General features: G+C 41.9%; 1 protein-coding gene across 1 annotated transcript in view; it reads left to right on the top strand.

Moving 5' to 3' along the window:
* The window catches only part of LOC311271426 (NLR family CARD domain-containing protein 3-like), a gene marked incomplete at its 5' end in the record, with an annotated part of 42,500 nt that overhangs the window by 8,514 nt on the left and 13,269 nt on the right, over positions 1 to 20,717 (top strand). Inside the window, 3 exons of the mRNA XM_084377070.1 lie at positions 11,031 to 11,204; positions 13,273 to 13,446; positions 14,125 to 14,298. Of these exons, the coding sequence (XP_084233196.1) occupies positions 11,031 to 11,204; positions 13,273 to 13,446; positions 14,125 to 14,298 (522 nt within the window). The remainder of the gene's footprint in view (positions 1 to 11,030; positions 11,205 to 13,272; positions 13,447 to 14,124; positions 14,299 to 20,717) is intronic.

Here is a 20,717-nt window from a genome sequence, read left to right as displayed (position 1 = left end):
TTTGTTGCCATTGTATGATATTGGGGGGTTGTGGCTGCAACCATAAGGTTGTGATGTTTTTGTAGTAAGTCTATTTTTTTTTTCTCAGTTTGGATTCCTACTTGGATGCCTAATACAAATAACTTCGGATCAAGGTTCAATTTCATGCCCAGAATTCATTCTATTTTCTTCTGAACATCCTCCCAGAACCCCTGTATATTTAGACAAGCCCATAGTCTGTGTGTGTAAGGTCACCTTGATAACCCTGTCGATTTTCCATATTTGGCCATTATAACTGGAGTTCTAAAATACCTAGTTTTTATCTTCCAGTCAAACTCCCTCCAGTTTGGACTATTTGTTAATTTATGACCAAACAATCAAGTTTCACTCCATTCATTTTCAACAATTACAGTATTCAGTTCCCATCTTTCTTTACTCTCTAAATCCTTATTTTTAAGATCATGTTGTAATGCTCTATAGAATCTTGAGATAATTTCCTCTTCCTTTTTTTGGTCACAAATTATAAAAAGCTGCTCAATGTGAGAGGGATCCCCTAGAATATATTCCCGATCTTTATTTTTCTGAAGATAATGTCTGACTTGTAGAAATTTATAGTGATCATGTATAGATAAATTGAACTCTTGAATTAATTGTTGGAATGATCTAAACATTTGCCCATCTAAAAGTTGGCCAATATATACCAGCCCCTTTTCTGTCCATTTTTTAAACCCAATGTCCATACTAGATGGATGGAAATTTGGATTCGTGGCAATTTTAGTAGCTCTCAAATATTCCATATTTTCCAGGTATTCTGAACCCATTCATTTTTTGTTTTAAGTTGTTTATTTTTTTCATTTATTTTATTCCTAACTTTTAAGTGTTGGCATCCAGCTGATTCCATACTCGAGTACTTCCAGATGTGTTGGTATCGCAAAAGTTTATGTACAGCCTGCAGCCAATCAGAATCCAGTTTTCACCCAGACCATAAATATATTTTTTCCTCTTACCTGTGGTGGTATTTATCCATCTGCTGTAGATTAGCTGGACCACTGATGTAAATAGCCAATGTTAATCAGGACAGAATGTTTCAAACTGTTTTGACGTCATCGTTTGACAAACATTATCAGTATTATACTCACAGTTTGACCAAAACAATAGAAAAGTTTATAAAATGACATTCAATAACACTTTACAACATTCTACACAAAATGAGAGTAGTTACTACTATATTTAGTAGATAATGATGAGTTTCTGAAGAACAGACTGATGAACCAGCTGCTTAGAGGACAAAAACTAGTGATGATTCATTCGTACTAATGACTTAAAGTTACTTTTGAGTTCCCCAACAAGTGAAGTGAAACATCAGACTGACATCAGTCACTGTCTGTTCAGTGAGTGTTGAGGAGTTTGGAATCTGTAGGGAGGGTTGAGCTTGTTCTCATGCATTCCTGTTTTGCAGGACTAGATGTTAATATCCCTAGTTGCATACTTGAGCCAAGCTGCTAAGAGATTCTGTGGGATGGTCAAGTGAGAGATGGCATCCGTCCCGTGACTTGTTAAGGATCCCAACTGCAGAGGGGAAGAAACTGTTCATGTGGCGGGAGGTTTTGGTCCTGATGGACCGCAGCCTCCTGCCAGAAGGGAGAGCGTCAAAAAGTCTGTGACCGGGATGGGAGGGGTTGGCCACAATCCTACCTGCATGCCTCAGGGCCCTGGAGCTGTGCAGGTCCTGAAGGGATGGAAGGTTGCAGCCAATCACCTTCTCAGCAGAGCGTATGATATGCTGCAGTCTGCTCTCGTCCTTAGCAGTGGCAGCAGCGTACCAGACAGTGATGGAGGAGGTGAGGATGGCCTTGATGATGGCAGTGTAGAAGTGCACCTTCATTGTCTTTGGCAGGTTGAACTTCTTCAGCTGCCGCAGGAAGAACATCCTCTGTTGAGTTTTTTTGGTGAGGGATCTGATGTTCAGCTCCCATTTTAGGTCCTGGGTGATGATGGTGCCCAGGAAGCGGCAGGACTCCACAGAGTTGACTGGGGAGCCACACAGGATGACGGAGATGGGTGGGGCTGGGTTCTTCCTGAAGTCCACAACTATCTCCACTGTCTTTAGAGCGTTAAGCTCCAGGTTGTTCTGGCTGCACCAGGTCACCATGGTCAGACTCCCACCTGTAGGCGGGGATCCTGTGCCAATTCTCCACATCCGCCACTGTGTGAAAGTTTCCCTCTGCCTCTGATGCGCCTCGGGAGGTAGTATCAGAGGTGCATTATTGGCGAACCGAACTAGTGTGAACGGATAAGCCGGCAGCGCGGAGCAAGGGTGTGTCGATCTGATGGTGTTCACTGTTTGATAACTAAACATGTCCATCACTCAACAAAATATAGATAAATGTCCGACAAGCAGTAACTGGTAGTGTCTTTGGCAACTTATATGAGGAAAAAAATACCGCAGTTATACATGGAGAAGTGTCTGTAAGCCTGTCGGTCCTACCAACACTTTATCACATTTCTGCCCGAAAAACAGCGTCTGTCCCCGGCAAAAAACTTTAACTCACCGACTGTTTGTCACGGTGAAAAAAAAACACTTCAAAGACTTCAGTAAACTTTCCCCCCAAAAAACAGCCTCCCTCCCCGCGAGTGAAAGAGTCAGACAGTCACTGTTGGTGGCACTCCTGAAAGCATCCCAGGCTGTACAGTCCAAACATGCCTGCAGGTTCCCCACAGCTTCACTAGTCCACTGCTTTGACGTCCTCACAACAGGTTTGCAGAGCTTTAGTTTCTGCCTGTATGAGGTAATCAGTGGAGCATGATGTGGTCAGAGAGGCCCAGTGCAGCGCGGGGGACAGCGTGATATGCACCGCTGACAGTGGTGTACTGTTTGAATTTGGGTAGTTCATGGGTGAGGTTACCTTTGTTAAAGTCACCAAGCACAATCACCAAAGAGTCCAGGTTAGTCTGCTCCACACTTAGTATCTGGTTAGCTAGCACACACTGCACCTCCTGCACGTTAGTATGTGGTGGGATGTAAACACAGACCAGAATGAATGTAACAAATTCACAGGGGGAGTAGAAGGGTTTGGAGTTTATGATGAATGTTTCCAGATGATGTGAACAGTGCTGTAGGATCACTGTCACGTCATTACACCAGCCACTTTTAGTGTAAAAACAGATACCTCCACCTTTAGTTTTACCGGAAAGTTCTGTGTCGCGATCCGCTCTGAAGAGTTGGAAACCTGCCAGCTGCAGTGCAGAGTCCAGTATCAATCTGCAGAGCCATGTCTCCATAAAACACACAACAGAAGATGAAGAAAATTCTCTGTTTTTCCCCACCAGTAGCTGAAGCTCATCTAGGTTGTTGCACAATGAGCGCACGTTGGAGAGAAATATTCTTGGTAGTGGTGTGCGATGTCTGTGCTGACAGAGACGCAAGAGTGCACCAGACCGTTTCCCTCTCCTCCGGTTTTTCACCGCAAGAGCAAAGGTGAACGCACCCTTGACCAGTATGTCCAGTAATTCAACGGATGGGAGGAGAAAAGTTGGGAATAAGTCCACTGAAGTGGTTGCTCTTATGGACACGAGTTCTTCTCTATTGAAAGAGCACCAGGTGTTCAGGCAAAAATTTTAATTAACAAACAAAACAAGACAGAACAACGCGCACCAACACACCGTGGCTGCCCCCCTTGGCGCCATCTTTACAGTATGATCTATGGTTGGTTGACGTGATCTCAGCTGGGAAGCAAAGCCTCTGGTCTAAGTCTACCAACAGCTTCCAGTCGCATGCCCCGCCTAGCCGTCCAGCGTCTGGTCCTGAAGTGGAGAGTCTGGCTTGGCCCTCGCCTTCCTGGACAAATATCATTGTTGGCCGGTAGGATGAGGAAGGAGGGAGGGTTTTCATGCTCGTCTGTCGACCTTCCAGCACTGCTGCAAGACACCATAACACCTGGTTGTGCCGCCAGGTGTAACGACCTTGAGTGAGACTGGTCTTGCAGCCCACCAAGATGTGCCTGAGTGTTGCTGGGGTATGGCAGAAGGGGCATGTGGGATCTTCTCCGTACCACTGGTTGAGATTTTTGGGAGATGGCAGGACATCATAGGTAGCCTTGATGGTGAAGCTTGCCCTGAATGTCTCAATACTGTCTATCTCCCACAGCTCTTTCCAGGAGATCTTCCTCTTCTCCACTCCCTCCCATGTCATACATTGGCCTTGTTTTGCCTGAGCCGTAGCTTTGGCACACCTTGTTGCCTCCTCTTGCCAACGTATCTCCTACACAAGCTTGGGTGTAACGGTTGCCGGTGTCACAGTAGACCACGGTAAAATTCCTGACGGTGATGTTACCGTTTAAGTTTTAATTACCATGGTAACCGCCGTGGTCGATAACCACAGTGTGTAAAATTTGCAAGATACTTTATCCAAGTCTCCCTACGCAGGCGCAAGCGTGCAACATGCACTTGTTATGTAGTGAAGAAGACATGGCGGAGGAAGGACGTGATAGTAGTGGCCCTCAAGGCATTTTTCCGCCTTCAAAGAGATCCAAATCTGAAGTCTGGGCGTATTTTGGTTATTATAAGAATGCTCAGAGACAGCTGGTCGAGGATGGCAGCCCTATCTGCAGGAGCTGCAAGAAGAAAGTTGTTGCGAGGGGCGGCAACACAGCCAATTTACTTACTCATTTGCGCAACCATCACCCTCAACTGTTCAGCGAATGCAAGGTAAATTAACCTTAAGCTCGGTGCATGATGTATTTGTATGTCGAGTTTTCTCTGTATAATTTGCTGTTGTCATTCAATTCAAAACACTTTATTTGTCCCCGAGGGGCAATTTAAAAGGCATGAGGAGCAGCATCATTAAAAAAGGCCAAACAGAATATCAACAACATAAAATCATATAAAGTACTATAGTCAGTATTTTCAGTGACTGTCACAGTCAAAGTGCTCTGTGCTTCATGGTAAAGTGCTGTGTGCATTCAGTCAGATGAGGGGTAGTGATGTTGGGACAGGGAGGGGTCAGTCTGGACGGCTGTGGGGACAAAGGTGGCCCTCCTCCTTTGTGTTCTGCAGCGTGGACAGCGCAGGCTGCGGCCTGATGGGAGCCACTCAAACACTGAGTGCAGAGTGTGTGAGGGGTCTTGTAGGATCCTGTGAGCAGTGTGGATTGTTTGTTGGTCACAGAAAGCAGACAGAGCTCTAACAGGGTGTCCAATGATTTTTGGGCAGACTTTGGTGATGCTAAGTAAACATGACCGATCTTGCATACTGATGGAATAAAACCAGGAGATGAATGAAAATGTTAGGACACTCTCGATGAAGGAGTGGTAAAAGAGAATGTCTTTATTCACTCCAAACAATCTCAACTTCCTGAGCAGATATTGTCTCTGGTGGCACTTTTTCAGGATCTCCTCAGTGTTCGCGGAAGACCTCAGAAGGCCATCAAAAATTGTGCCAAAGTACCTGTATTCCTCCACCACCTCCACAGGTTCCCCCCGGATGGTGGTAGTGATGGTCTCTGCCAGTTGTCTCTGCTTGCTGGAGAATGTCACAATCACCTCTTTAGTCTGTGTTGAGTTCAGCTGGAGACAGGCGCCCTCACACCAGGTGATAAAGTCCTGAAAAACAGAGCTGTGGTGAAGGTTTAGGGTAGAGAGCAGAGATAGCAGGACTGTGTCATCAGCGAATTTAACCAGGTGACAGTTTGGCTGGGTGGACCTGCAGTCATCGGTGTAGAGGATGTAAAGCAGAGGCGATAGGACACAGCCCTGCGGGGAGCCAGTGGAATTGTGGAGGATTTCAGGGTAGGAGCCATTAACACAGTTGGTTAAAAAGTCAGTAATCCACATGGTAAGCTGGTGATCCAAATTGAACCGGGTTATTAACTTCTCGGCAAGGATGTGTGGCTGCATGGTATTGAATGCAGTAGAGAAGTCCACAAGCAGGAGCCTGGCGGTGGTGTTGGGGGTTTCCAGATGTTTGTGGATGGTCTCCAAGATGAATATCTTGGTGTTGTCCACTCCCCTGCCGGCCCTGTATACGAGCTGCAGTGGGTCCATCAATGGCTCAACAGACTTGGTGATTGAGGTTTTGACAATCCTCTCCATCGCCTTCGTCACCAAGGAGGTCAGGGCCAAAGGCCTCAGGTCATTTAGTACCTTGGTGAGGTCCTGCTTGGGGATGGGAATGACCGTGGAATGCTTCCACTTCTGGGGTACTGTGCGGAGGTCTGGAACAGCTGCTGGAATACCTCCCTCAGCTGCTCAGCACAGTGCTTTAGGGTCCACCCACAGATGTTGTCGGGTCCAGTTGCAGTGTTGGATTTGGTCCTCTTGAGGGCTCTCACTACCTCTTCCCTGCTGAAGGTGAAAGTTGAGTCATCAGGATGGAGTGTGGAGATGATGGTCTTTAGCTCTGCGCTATTGTCCTTTTCGAATCTTGAAAAGAATGAGTCGAGGTTGTTGGGTAGAGATGTTGTGTTGCAGCCAACAACCTGGATGGGTTTACGACTGGATGTAGTACAGTTCACAGCTGCCATGTTTTTCAGGCCTTGCCAGGCAGAGCAGAGGTTCCCCTGGGAAAAGGAGACCTCCACTTTGTTCTTATAGTCAAGCTTGGCCTTTTTAATGGCGCGCTTGACCTCTCGATTGACCTCCTTCTTTTCCTTCTCTGAGCCAGTGAAGAAAATCCTTTTTTTCTTATTGAGTACTTGTTTTAGTTCTTTAGTGACCCAGGGTTTATTGTTGGGGAATATTGTAATGGTTTTGGTTGAGATTATACCAGGGTCCGAAATTAATACCCGCCAAGCGCCAATGGTGGGTAAAATTTCTGTTTGGCGAGTAAATCGCGGAGGTTATCCGCCACTCTGGCGGGTAAATGTTTGTACCACAATAGTACGTAAAACTAAGAGTCTACTGCGTTTTGGGACGCACACACACACACAAAAACTGTGTGAAAGTCTCAAATGCTGCGAGGGATGAAATTTCCCTCCGCCTCTGATGCGCCTCCGGAGTTGGTATCAGAGGTGCATTATTGGCGAACCGAACCTGTATGATAACTAAACAGGTCCATCACTCAGCAAAATATAGAGAATTGTCCCACAAAGCAACGTTACAGGACCAAACAACCGTAACGTAACTAGTCTTTGGCAACTTATATGAGGAAAAAATACCGCTATTAATACCATTATTAAGTGTCTGTCCTACTCTTCGTCACATTTCTGACCGAAAAACAGCGTCTGTCCCCGGCAAAAACCTTTAACTCACCAACCGTTTGTCGCGATGACGGTCAGCCCTCCCGATCGAGACTTCAGTGAACTTTCCCGCATAAACAGCCTCCCTCCCCGCAAGTGAGAGAGTCAGACAGCATCCTGTTCATTGACGGTGATTATGTAGTTATGTAATTTAGTGCGAAAAACGTAACTTTGTCACTTTCCAGGATGTTTGGTGGGTCAGGATCTCAATCACTACATATTATAACAGCATCCATATGATTATAAACAGTCAGTGTGTACATGTTTAGATTAACAGGTGGACACGGGGAAACACGCTGGAAAAAAAACACGTCATCACCATGACGCGTACCGTCACGCATCCTTTGGAGCCGCAGCGCCAGCTTGCTGTGTAAATTACACTCTGGTTCACGTTTTACTCCGGAGCTGCTTGGCTGTGTGTGAACAACCAGCGGCGGAGAATTGACGAACTGCCACTGCGGCGATAACTCTGACTCTGAAAAGGCCTCAGCTCTGGTGATGAGCTGTTCGGTGTGTCACCAGTATACCAAAGAAAAACCCGAGACATAGAACAATTGATATAGATTTTCTTGCCTGTTTCTGACCTGTTTCTAACAAGTGATATGATCTAAATTGTGAGTTTTGTGATCTTTTGGTTGCACCTTTAGTATGAAGTAACAATGACAGTAATAATTAATAATGACAGCTGGCCAATCGAGTGCTACTGCCAGTACATCTCATTGTACCTCTGTAACGCAGACATTAAAGGACGCATTTCAAAAACAGGCTGCTTATGCGCCCTCATCACAAAAAGCCTATGACCTAAGTGCAGCCATTTCTTTCTTCATTGCTAAGGATATGATGCCATTCCAAACTGTGGAGAGGCCTGGCTTTTTGAGGCTGCTTGGAAACCCAGTTCTTCCCGGACAATCACTCAGCTCAAAACATCAGAGAGTTTTTTGAGAACATGCTGGAGGAGTGGGCAATAACAAAGACAGACCTGGTCTTGTAGTGGCAAATAAGAAACTGGGTCATCATGCATGTGAATAGATTTGTAATAGAATGGAATATCCCTTGCAGTCCCAACTGTGCTCTGATTGAGCTTGAGGCTGATAAAAGACCAATGTTTGATGCACCATTTTATAATGACAATGTTGAAATAAATGAGCAACAGGTGCTGCCACAGCTCAACCAAGGCCACAGAAGGGGCCTAAGTAAGACATTTGTAGGTTCTTTAGAGCACATCCAAGGATGAGAATAATAAGTAATAAGCCCAGGATGATCATAAAGGTAAAAGGATGGTCCAGATGGTGATGTACTCTGCTGTTGTCAGGCATAGCTGCACATCCTGGAAGTAGGCCTTGATGAGGCTTGTGAGGGCGTCTGGAACCCTGAAGTAGTCGGAAGCAGTCCAGGGGAGGTTGTGGGGCCAAAGACGTTGGCAAGGTCCAGGAACACCACATCAATCAGCTGGTTTCTTTGCAGGTATCCCGCAAGCCTGCAAGCCACAACGCTAAAAAAGATTTTTCCCTTGACATTCAGGAGGCTGATCTGGCGGAATTGATTGATTTCTGATGAGTTCTTTTCCTTTGGCATAAGGATTCCTCCAGCTCTCCGCCAGCATGTTGGTAACTCCTGATTTTGCCATGCAACCTTCATGAGCTTCCAGAGGAAGCGCAGGACATCTGGTGTGTTGTTGTAGAGCCTGTACGGGACTCCATTTGGGCCTGGGGCTGATGAGGCCCTTGCCTTTAAGCCGGTAGTGGAAGTAACCTTTGCCCAGCCACATATGCAGCTCTGGAGCTTGTGCCCTGCTGCAGCTGTTGAAGCCTCAGGTATGCTGATTATCATACTCTGTTCTGTTCCTATTTCGTTTACCGGGTTGTCTTCCGATGAGCCATCTTCAACCCCCGCTCTCGCTGACTCAGGGGTAATTTTAAAATTTCAAGCAAAATAGTAAAATATTTTGATTTTAAGTGAGAGATGGCATCCTCCTGGTTTAAATGCTAATAAAAACACTCAAAATCCACAAAACATTCCTTTCAGGTTTCTTTGTTATTGTTTAGTCGAAGTAATAGTAATAGTAATAGTTCTCTAGTGCTACAGTAGACAGTTCAGTTCAGTTTGTTCTGAAACCAAAATGACCCTCAAAGAAAAAAGAGAGAGATTTCTTATCAGTTCATTGATCATCAGGTCGTTGTAAAGTGTTACCTGACATTCCTTTAAAAATGTCTTTGATAATTATTTACACACGTTACTTACAGACTAATTGCTAAAGAATTTTGTTGACTGTGAATTACAGCTGACCAGTAGATGGCAACACAAAATATAATTCATTGCAAATAAATCAAATGTTTGTAAATGTTTTAAGATGTATTTTAACTCACAGAACTCACTTTTGAACTTTTAACAAATTACCTAAAATCACCAACTTCACTTTTAAGGGTTGCTGTTTGTATACAGACTTGAGTGAATGTGGACCTCTCCTTTAATTACACAGGCTATACAGCCCTACATGTCTTATTTAATGATGATCCTCTAGTTCCAGAGCTGACTAATGTTATTAGTCGGTGTTGACATGAACAGCTGTATGAATGTTGTGCTGACATGTGGATGGTGTCTGTAGAAGGCTGATGATGATCCACATTAACACAATGACCAAGTTACTTCATTTTATATTATTATTATTATTATTATTATTATTTCATATTTTTTATTTTTCTCTTAGTCACTTCCTACTTCGAGCTGCTATTATCTGTTATTGTTTGCACACTGTTCCTTTGTGCTGCAGTGTCAAATTGAATTTCTCCTACAGGGGATCAAGAAAGGTTCATCTTATCTGTACTCATTTTAGAGAAAAGCTCATTGATGAGCAACACATTTCAAACCTGAACACATCTGATTGCATTATAAATTAATTTTCATCTACGTTATTTATTCTTTTTACAGATTGAGGGACTGCAGTTTGTAAAAACATTTTCTCCAAATGAACAAACCTTTTGGCCTTGATCTGGCTCCATATCCTTTCACCATCTGTCCTATTTTGGCAGAATTCTGTGAGTGAACACTGGTAATTTACTAGAAATAGTGTCACTGCTGTTTGTGATTGTGTTTTTCTGTATTTGTTCCTCAGAGATGTGCAGCAAACACACACAGGCACAGGCCACAGGCTTAAGAAAAACCCTCCCCACATTGTTACAGAAGAAGCAGCGTCCTGCTTATCACATAAAAGGCTTCATGTTATCAATTCATGATCTTTATTATAAAGATGCTCTACGTGTATGCCTAATTAGAAAAGAGCTGTGGAACAGAATTTAGGTGAAAGACATTTTATGTGCTTGAAATGTTACATGTTGACTTTTGATCACTTTTGTGGACTTAGTTTACTTTTTATCTTGAAGACTTACATGAAGTCTTTCTACTCACTCTGACGTGTCAGGATATAACCTTTTTGGTTAAAACTGCTTTAAAATATAATGTGATCTGCTACTTCAGTGCTCGCTAACAACAAATATTACTAGGACCATAATATAAATTTGGACACCAGCTTTTTTAATATCCAAGAATTCAAATCATAAATTCTACCACTGACTTCCTCAATAATGAACTGGACACATTTAGGCACCTTGAGTAACCATATACTTGTTTTGTCACTTTGTGTATTTGACAGTGTTGAACCTGCATCCTGTTGAGTTCAGGTGTTTGGAGTTTCCATTTTCTAAACTTCTTCATTCTAAATCTTCTTCAGCTCTGAACAGAAACACTAAATGATTTCAAGCAGGAACATTGTCTTCTAAACTTACATCATTTATTCTTTATTCTTCATTTATTTCTTCAGATTGAGGAACTGCAGTTTGTCAGCGATCAGCTGTGCTTCTCTGGCCTCAGCTCTGAAGTCCAACCCCTCCCATCTGAGAGAGCTAGAGCTGAGCTACAACAAGCTGCAGGATTCAGGAGTGACGCTGCTGTGTGATTTTCTACAGAGTCCAAACTGTAGACTGGAGAGTCTGAGGTCAGTTCACTGACTCTGTTACTGCTAACTAATATTTGAGTTTACATTATCATACATAACTTACATTGATAAAGTTATAGATTTCCTTTGGTTCATATTTTCAGTTTTCTTGAACTAAATTTCTTCTTCAGTCACAGAGGACTTCTGTTTCTTCAAGAAACTGTAGAAAATGTTCAGTTAGTTGTTAAAGTTAATTAATGTCTATAATTTAATCTGGTAACAGAAGAACTGAACTAACATTTGATTTAAATTGATGAAGTTGAGAAGCTGAAGTAGAAATGTTTTGATTTCTGTTGATGTCAATGTGTTTTCACAAATAATGTCTGATCATTGATATTGATCCTACAGAACACACACAGATCAAAGCATATTTTCAAAAGAAGATGTTTAAAAGAAAATTCAGCTTTTTCTCCTCTAATGACAGACCTGACTGAGATCAGCAGCATGTTATTAGTCGGTGTTGACATGAACAGCTGTATGAATGTTGTGCTGACATGTGGATAATGTCTGTAGAAGGCTGCTCCTACCTCGAGCTGCTATTATCTGTTATTGTTTGCACACTGTTCCTTTGTGCTGCACTGTCAAATTGAATTTCTCCTACAGGGGATCAAGAAAGTTTCATCTTATCTGTACTTATTTTAGAGAAAAGCTCATTGATGAGGACACAGTAATGTTGAGCTACACATTTAAAACCTGAACACATCTGATTGGATTATAAATGAATTTTCATCTACATCATTTATTCTTTATACAGATTGAGGTACTGCAGTTTGACAGTGTTGACCAAATATGAATCAAGTTCTTAGTTCTCTCAGTAATATATTTTCACTCTTTAGCTGTAATATGATAAAGTTTGTATCCCTGCCACCATGTTAAGAAAGTACCAGAGACGACAGAGAGGCGTTATTTTGGATCCTACTGCTGTTGCCTTTGTTGGTTTAGACATGAGGAGTGAGACTGGTTTGGGTTAGGGTAAGATAATCAGAGGCAGAATAGGGCCAATCTTAGCAAGATAAGCAGTTGGATCCAAAATGAGGTGACAGGGAGGCACTCACATGCACTAACATGCACACAGCTCAGATCACAACACACACACTGAGAGTGTGACGTCATTCTGTGTTCAGGACACCATGACGCCATTATATCTTTACATAATTAATAGTTGTATTTTAACTTCCATCTTGTTGTGTTCAGGTGTCTACGTCCTGTCTACCAGGAAGTGAGACAGGAGTGTTTCCCTATTTTTAAGCCTTTCGACTGCTGTGCTCCCGTTTGGTCATTTCTCCTGTCAATATCTCAGGGTGTGACGAAATCTCGTGGCACGAGATCTTATGTTGTTAAAACATGTCTGACATTGAATTTGAAATTAACATAGAAGATGCCCCTGACACTTTTTAATCGTTTGTGTGGCAGCATTTTGGTACCTGGTGGAAACAATAAACGGTGACAGACTGACAGACATCAACTGCAGGAGACATAGTTAGTGGCCAAAGGTCTCAACTGCTGCCAGAAAATGTAGACAAGCTTATATTCTTGAAAAAGAACGTGACCATATCTTAGGCTGGGCAGTGTAGATGTAGCCAGCTCTCAGCTCTGTATCATGCTTGGAGGGAAATCATGTCAGTCTCTGTTTGCACATTAAGTATTGAGAGAGAACTACTTTGATTATTGTTTGCACTTAAAACAAGAAGACTAAGAAAAACTTATTTGTACTGTTTTTATTTTTCATTTTCAATTTGTGGAGAGGAGTTCAGTTAGAAGATCACACAGCTTCAATTAGAAGTTAAAAGCTCACACATACTTCATACACAGTGATAAGGTCTGAAGAGACTCATAAGAAATCACACAGGAGAGAAGCCAGTCGGTTGAGTTTGAGGTGAAACCTTTTACAGTTCTTACATATTGTTAGTGTCTTTTACTGCATATGATAATTCATACTCAGTCACAAAGTAGAGCTGAAGTGACTTCTTCATTCTAAACCTTCTTCAGCTCTGAACAGATTATTACACTAAATGATTTCAAGCAGGAACATTGTCTTCTAAACTTACATCATTTATTCTTTATTCAGATTGTGGAGCTGCACTTTGTCAGAGATCAGCTGTGCTTCTCTGGCCTCAGCTCTGAAGTCCAACCCCTCCCATCTGAGAGAGCTGGACCTGGACTACAACAAGCTGCAGGATTCAGGAGTGGAGCTGCTGTGTGATTTTCTGCAGAGTCCAAACTGTAGACTGGAGACTCTGAGGTCAGTTCACTGACTCTGTCACTGCTAACTAATATTTGAGTTTACATTCATACATAACTTACATTGATAAAGTTATAGATTTCCTTTGGTTCATATTTTCAGTTTTCTTGAACTAACTTTCTTCTTCAGTCACAGAGGACTTCTGTTTCTTCAAGAAACTGTAGAAAATGTTCAGTTAGTTGTTAAAGTTAATTAATGTCTATAATTTAATCTGGTAACAGAAGAACTGAACTAACATTTGATTTAAAATGATAAAGTTGAGAAGCTGAAGTAGAAATGTTTTGATTTCTGTTGATGTCAATGTGTTTTCACAAATAATGTCTGATCATTGATATTGATCCTACAGAACACACACAGATCAAAGCATATTTTCAAAAGAAGATGTTTAAAAGAAAATTCAGCTTTTTCTCCTCTAATGACAGACCTGACTGAGATCAGCAGCATGTTATTAATCTGTGTTGACATGAACCGCTGTATGAATGTTGTGCTGACATGTGGATGATGTCTGTAGAAGGCTGATGATGATCCACATTAACACAATGACAAAGTTACTCCACTCATTTTAGAGAAAAGCTCATTGATGAGGACACAGTAATGCTGAGCTACACATTTAACAACTGAACATATCTGATTGGATTATCAATTAATTTTTAACTCCATCATTTATTCTTTATTCAGATTGATGAGCTGCAGTTTGACAGAGATCAGCTGTGCTTCTCTGGCCTCAGCTCTGAAGTCCAACCCCTCCCATCTGAGAGAGCTGGAGCTGAGCTACAACAAGCTGCAGGATTCAGACATGGCGCTGCTTTGTGATCTGAAGGAGAGTCCAGACTGTAGACTGGAGACTCTGAGGTCAGTAGAGGGTTGGAGTCAGTTCATGTTGGTTTTAGCGGTATTGTACTAAACACAGTATCAAAGTAAAGATCCAGTATTTCCTGCTTTCCTCAGTGAAGCTGTGAGAGGAGAACGGTGACAGGCTTCATGATTGGACAGAAAAGCAGAGAGAGAGCAGTCAGCCAATCAGACGAGCCAGAAGCTTGTTGTGATCATGTGTTTGAGTTGATGTGAAGACGACTGTTGTTGTTGTGTTCATGTCTACAGGAAATAAAGCTGGATCACAGCTGACAGCATCACAGGATGTAGACAGTGTCCTCATTCATCAAACTGTCGGAGCATCAAATCTGATCTCAAAGTGTTTGTTCTCTCATTTGATCAGTTCATCTTGGTCACAGCTCTCAGATCAGTCTGACTGAAGCCTGTAAATCACTGGCTCTTATTTCAGAGAACCATCATTACATTTAGTAACCATGTGGTCTTTATACGGACCAGAACCTCTGTTGATGTTTTACTGTTCAGTGTAGGACCTTTAACATTATATTTATATCTGCCCATGTGTCATTTGATTTGTCCAAATATTTTGATAACAGACTCCATATTTACATATTTGTCATGTAATGTTTCCAAAGTAGATGAAATATTTAAATGTGAGTGAGACTCTGGTTTTTAACAGCAGTAAGTGAGTTGTGAGTATCTCTCTGTTTCTGCAGTAATGATGCGTTCAGGGACTGTCAGCAGTTTATTTCCACTGTGTCCTTCAGTGAAACCTGCAGAGTAAACACACTTGATGTCCAAAGTGTCTGCAGGTCTGTGAGCTTCACTCCAACATGTTAACATGAGAGCTGAAGGAAGCTGGCTACGCTACACAGCCGCTCCACTTGTGGTCTGAACAGGACTGAAGTCCTGCTGGTCTTTTATCACTGACTGACAGCTGATGGAGGGAGTCTCTGTAAACACTCATTTATCACTTCTACTGTCTCTCTGCTTCTCTCATCAGATGGTGGCCGTGATCTCTGTCAGCGTGATGAGAAAGGTGGAGGTGTTGAGAGGATCAGCTGTGTCCTGATGATCCAGAGAGGTTGAAGCAGCACCATCAGCTGGTGGGTGGAGAGGCTCTGACTGGGCCGTGTTACTGGGAGGTGGAGTGGAGAGGAGAGCTTCATCCAGCAGTGACTGACAGACCAATCACAACAAGTGGAGATGACTGTCAGTGCTGCAGTGTGAACTGCTCTGAGATCAGCTCCACTGTCACACACAATGTACCGTCCAGCATCATCCCTGTGTTCCTCTGGATGTGACAGAGTATCATCAGTGTATCTGGACTGCTCTGCTGCTGCTCTGTCCTTCTACACAGTCTCTGCAGACACACCGACACTCCTCCACTCCCTCTGCTCCACACTCAAACACCTCCTCCACCTGGAACCTGGATCTTTATTCTTTTATTCACTCACATCTTCTCAACACAAAGCGTCTCAACAGATTAATCTATCGAGGCGTGTTTATCACCACATAATCGAACATTGACACTTTTAATTGGATATTTCCTTGGTGCAGTTAATCTCCACATATTCCTGAATAACAGTGGAGATTAATGCAGTACTCTGTGTATACTGCCACTGAAAAAGACATCAGTGATGTTGTAGATGTTAACTGACATTCATTTGAATGTAAAATCAGCATTTTAACAGATGAATTTATGATGTAATATATGATATAATAAATGATGGCATTGTTTTGTGGCTGTAACTGATGACCATGGAAGAAAGAACATGTTGATTTCACGGATGTTATTTAGTGTTTTTATGGTTTTGTAACACAGTCTTCTCATATGATGGAAATGTTGTAAAGCAAACAAACAATGCACACATATTAAACACCAGAGTCACATTTTTGGTGGTAACGTCTTTTATTAATGCTTTAAATTCTGTCTCAGAAAAGTGAGTATATAAAAAACTTGATTTCCTCACAGCAGAAACACACTTCAGATGTGTCCAACAACTCAGAACAAGGCTGTGATGCACAGTTACAGTTTCAGTCCCACTGGGACCATCAATAATAAAACATAGGATCATGAAAAAAGTGTGTAAACGTAGGAACCTGATTATATTTATTTTACATTATAAAGTTTTTAAGGGAAGATTTTTGTTTTCAGGAATATTTTGCTAAATTTTGTCATTTTCCATAAGAAGAAATCAGCAGGAAAGACCAGGAATCTGGAGACTTGGGTCACGACAGACGAGCTGTGTGGGGCCATTTTATATCAGAAATGTTTGGTGGACGACCAAACTTCAGCCCACTTTTCATCAGCATGGGGGCGAGTAGATAAAGACTGACTTTTAATTTTGGATGAACTTCTTATTGAACAAACTGTATGTAACAGTATATATTAAACAATGTCATCAGACTAGATTCAAACAGAAAATGTTGGTTTTCAAGCTAGAAGAAGTTGATTCTGATGAGAGACTGGATAATGCAGCCCAAACAATGTTTACATGACATTTCTTTCTCTGTAATTTAGCCTTTATACTAAATAAACTAATGAACGACGAGTCTGTTGTAGATTAAAACATAATTTGCTGTCCAAGTATAACGGTATACCTCATGGTGACTTTACAAACCACATCACTGATGCGTGTTACCAACACCATGAAGAACAGACACACAAAACAGGAAGACAACAAGACAAACTTACGTATTCTACATTGCGCAATTATATCGTCTCAGAGAATCAATCAACGGATAAACAGATGAACAATTAATAACATCCTGCAGTGGTGCTAAAAATCACAGGTCAGAGCAGCCAGACTGGTGAACCTGTCAAATCCACATACTGAGCTTTCAAATGAGTTGGTTCAAATAAAAGGATCAGGAGCTTTAAGAATGTTTTTAAGTGGTCTGGAAAAATCAACATTGTCTCCTAGGAAATATGTTTCAGTTGCACTAAATAGTTTTTCCAGTTACATTAGCTGCCTTGTTTCTTAAATATAACGCTGTATTTATTAACTGCATCAGAGATGTACAGGAGGCCTGTGGTCAGAGTGGATGTCTGACATACAAAGTTCAGGACATTCACATTCAGATATTTGTGTTAGGAAACAAAAGCACTTGGGTTCAGTTTAGCGCACATCAAGGTTTTGTTTCAGCGTGAACACAAGTTGAGTGTGGAGTCACTGCAGACTGTATTTATGATCTTTCTCTAAAGTCAGCGCTTCTGTCGCTTCAACAAGCACTAAAAGTTCAATAACGCTGCAGTCAGTGAAACAGAAATTATCCTGCAAGATCGGATACTTTAGTGGAAAACTAGATTAAATGTTGCTGGTTAAACTCTTACTGAAACTCACAGTATGAACATTTTTGCAACTTGCCAGATACCTTTAAAATAACATTTTGTCATTACGTTGGAAAAAACAAACGTAAACCAATGCGGCATCACGTTTCCTTCAAAACTCATCTGCTGTTGCAAACTTGTTGTATATAATTAGTAGGGGACAAGAAAACACTTTGAAGAGGTCTGTAATGAATTAAGAATATATTGATGTAAGTGTGAAGATGATTTAAAGCTTACGTGTAGTATTTACATGACCATTAGCATTTTAATGTGTCTGTGTGTCGTCTTTTATCAAGTCTTACCAAGGTTAACTAATCAATGTGTAATCACCTTTCTGGCTTCAGTGGTCTGACTGGAACTAAAGAAAATAAGTAAAAAAAATCATAAAACTTAAAATTAAAATGAGAATGGCACTCAGTAGAGTGCATACCTCCACCGAGGGCAACAATCCCCTGTATACACAACAAATGATACTCACTCATAGACACCAGCCACGTAAATATGCCTGATTATTTTCATCAAGATCTTTGCATTATTCTCTGAGGAAATTGACACAAATGTTGCGATGTTAAAGAAAGTGAGAACATATTCCCTGACGCTTCCCCTCGAGTGGCCACTCTTCCAGGATTCATTCCTTTTAACGGCGTCGTAACCTGTAAAATATATCGACATAAATGATGACAGATTGAGGGACAGCACAACCTGGTGTAATATGAACAATGAGAAGTGAACTTACAGTTCAGGACTGAATCTAGAAGTGTGGAGGATATCCTTTACTGCTCGTCCTCACGCACACAAGTCTGAAATTAGATTTAAAGATCAGCACATGTGATATTAAGTTCTGCATGAGGCCATAAAACAGACAAATAGTTCACAGTTCATCAGACTCATCTTCCAGATCTATTGTGTCACTGAGAGCTGAAGCTTTTTCTATGGAGGACGATTTCACCAAGAATTACACATTCCACACATTCTTCTTCCTTCTCAAAACCTGGTGTCTACTTTACCCACAATGCAACTTAGCCACTGAGTGACATCACGGGAGGCAGTTTCAGATTACATGCAGCTTCCTCTGAAGGCTTTATACTACTGTTTTCACATATGCAGTGGTCCTGTTAACACACTGTATTGTGTAAAAATGGTGGAGTTGCCCTTTAACACATGCTGTATGTAGACGTGATCTCACTTTGCGACTGAAGGCTCCAAGTTGAAGTTGAAGTGGATCAGCTCTGCAGATTGATTCTGTGTCGTCAGCAGATTAATGACTGTTGTAAACTCCACTCTGCCGATGTGTTTGTCGCCACTGAAAGACAATTTAAAGTGACCGTTACTTATTCTGAAACAGTGAGATGTAGTGAAACAGCCACATAAAGTCAGGGAAGTGACTCCGTCTTATCAGTTATAAACCATTAACTACTGGTCAAAGCAAAGCCTGAGTGTACTGAGCTGAGCCAGGGTCTGTTTCATTGTTGAGGAGTTTAAAGGAACAGTTCACCCAAAGATGAACATTCAGTCATTATCTACATAAAGTCAGGTGACGTAGTTTTCAAAACATTTGTGGAGCTTCACAGGAAACAGCATGGCAGCATTCTGCTAAACAACTGAAGTAGCTGGAGACTTGATTTAAAATGTAAAAAAGTCCCAACTGGACTTTTAAAAATGAACCCTCATGTTGATGTAAAATGTAAATGATGAATCTCACTCTGCAGGCAGGAGGTGACGGCTGAGAGGCGACAGGTTGAGCCGCTCGGTGTTTCTGCAGCGGCTGGAGGCTGCAGACTCTGCCGCCTGCTCGTCTGCAGGGTTTGAATCCTCCGATTCATCACGGAGCCTCATTCTGACGCCAACTCATCACCTGATGAACAACAACAACAGAAACACAGACAGGACTGTGGTCCAGTGGTGGAGGAGTGTTCACATCCTTTAATTAGGTTCAAGTGGCTTCAGTGCAAACGAAGGAGCAAAGGAACTGAGATTAATAAGATTTCAAGGAAATTAAAATAATCCTTCCTGGAAAATCTACAGTCAAAATTACCCAACTGCTGCTGCAGCCAAATGTAGCTCTGAGCTGATATCTGAAATCAAACTACACATTAAACATTAAACTCTGAGGTGACTTCATGTCATGCTTTTATAAAACCAACTTCAAAGTGTCACATTTAATTGTCAGTACCTGTTTCCCTTTGCCTCCAAATACAGATCATTCATCAGTGCAGATTTGAAAAGGCTTTTCCTGTAGTGGAGGATTCAGACAGCAGCTGCACGTAGACCGATCCTTCTTTTAAAAGTTGCTTCATCACACTCTGCAGATTAAAACGTCCCCGGAGCTTCAGATACGTTTGTCTTCCCTCCTGTTCTCTGCTGAACTTTGTCCTCTCGTATCTAAAAATAAAGTCAGAGGACATTTATTTCCTTGTGGCAGGATGTCGTCACGTAGACACTCCCCGCTGGACCACATTAACCAGCTGCAGTGAGATTAAATAATGAGGAATTCAAGCGAGGTTTAAATGACACGTACGCAGACATTTCATCACATTGATCCCTTTTAATGACGCACTCGGGTCGAACTGGAAGAAGCGGTTTGTTTTTTACTGACAACATTTTAACAACAGGCCAAAAAATGTGAGAGCATCATCAGAGGCACACCTGTCCCAGCTGCACTGTCACGCTGTGGAAGTGATGTTCATTTTTATGGGACAATGATTGTCTTGTATTTGTGATCTGGATGATCTGAGTCTCACTTTATTTCACTTTTGTTCAAATGATTAATCTTCTGCAGCACTGCACTGTAACTGTTTTTCTTTTCAACTGTTCACTTGAAACAATCTGTTATTTTCTTCATTAAGCTTCATTTCATTAATATGTATCCTGTTTATCAATGATTGTATTATTTTATAGAGCCTGTCTTGTGTTTTATGGATCTTGTCTTGATGCCTTTCTGTGTCTCATGTGAAACACTCCAATAACCTTGTTGCTGAACGATCTGTCCTCTGCTGTCAATCATCCATATTTCCATCTGATGAGAGAGAAGCTTCCTGTTTGTCCGCCTCAAGATTTCCATCCAACATTTCCAGTTTGCGCCTGCACACGTAGTTTCCACTCCAAA

The sequence above is a fragment of the Pagrus pagrus genome (assembly GCF_965226575.1).
Source record: "Pagrus pagrus genome assembly, chromosome: 16".
Lineage (NCBI taxonomy): Eukaryota > Metazoa > Chordata > Actinopteri > Spariformes > Sparidae > Pagrus > Pagrus pagrus.
This window is presented reverse-complemented; position numbering and strand designations above follow the sequence as displayed.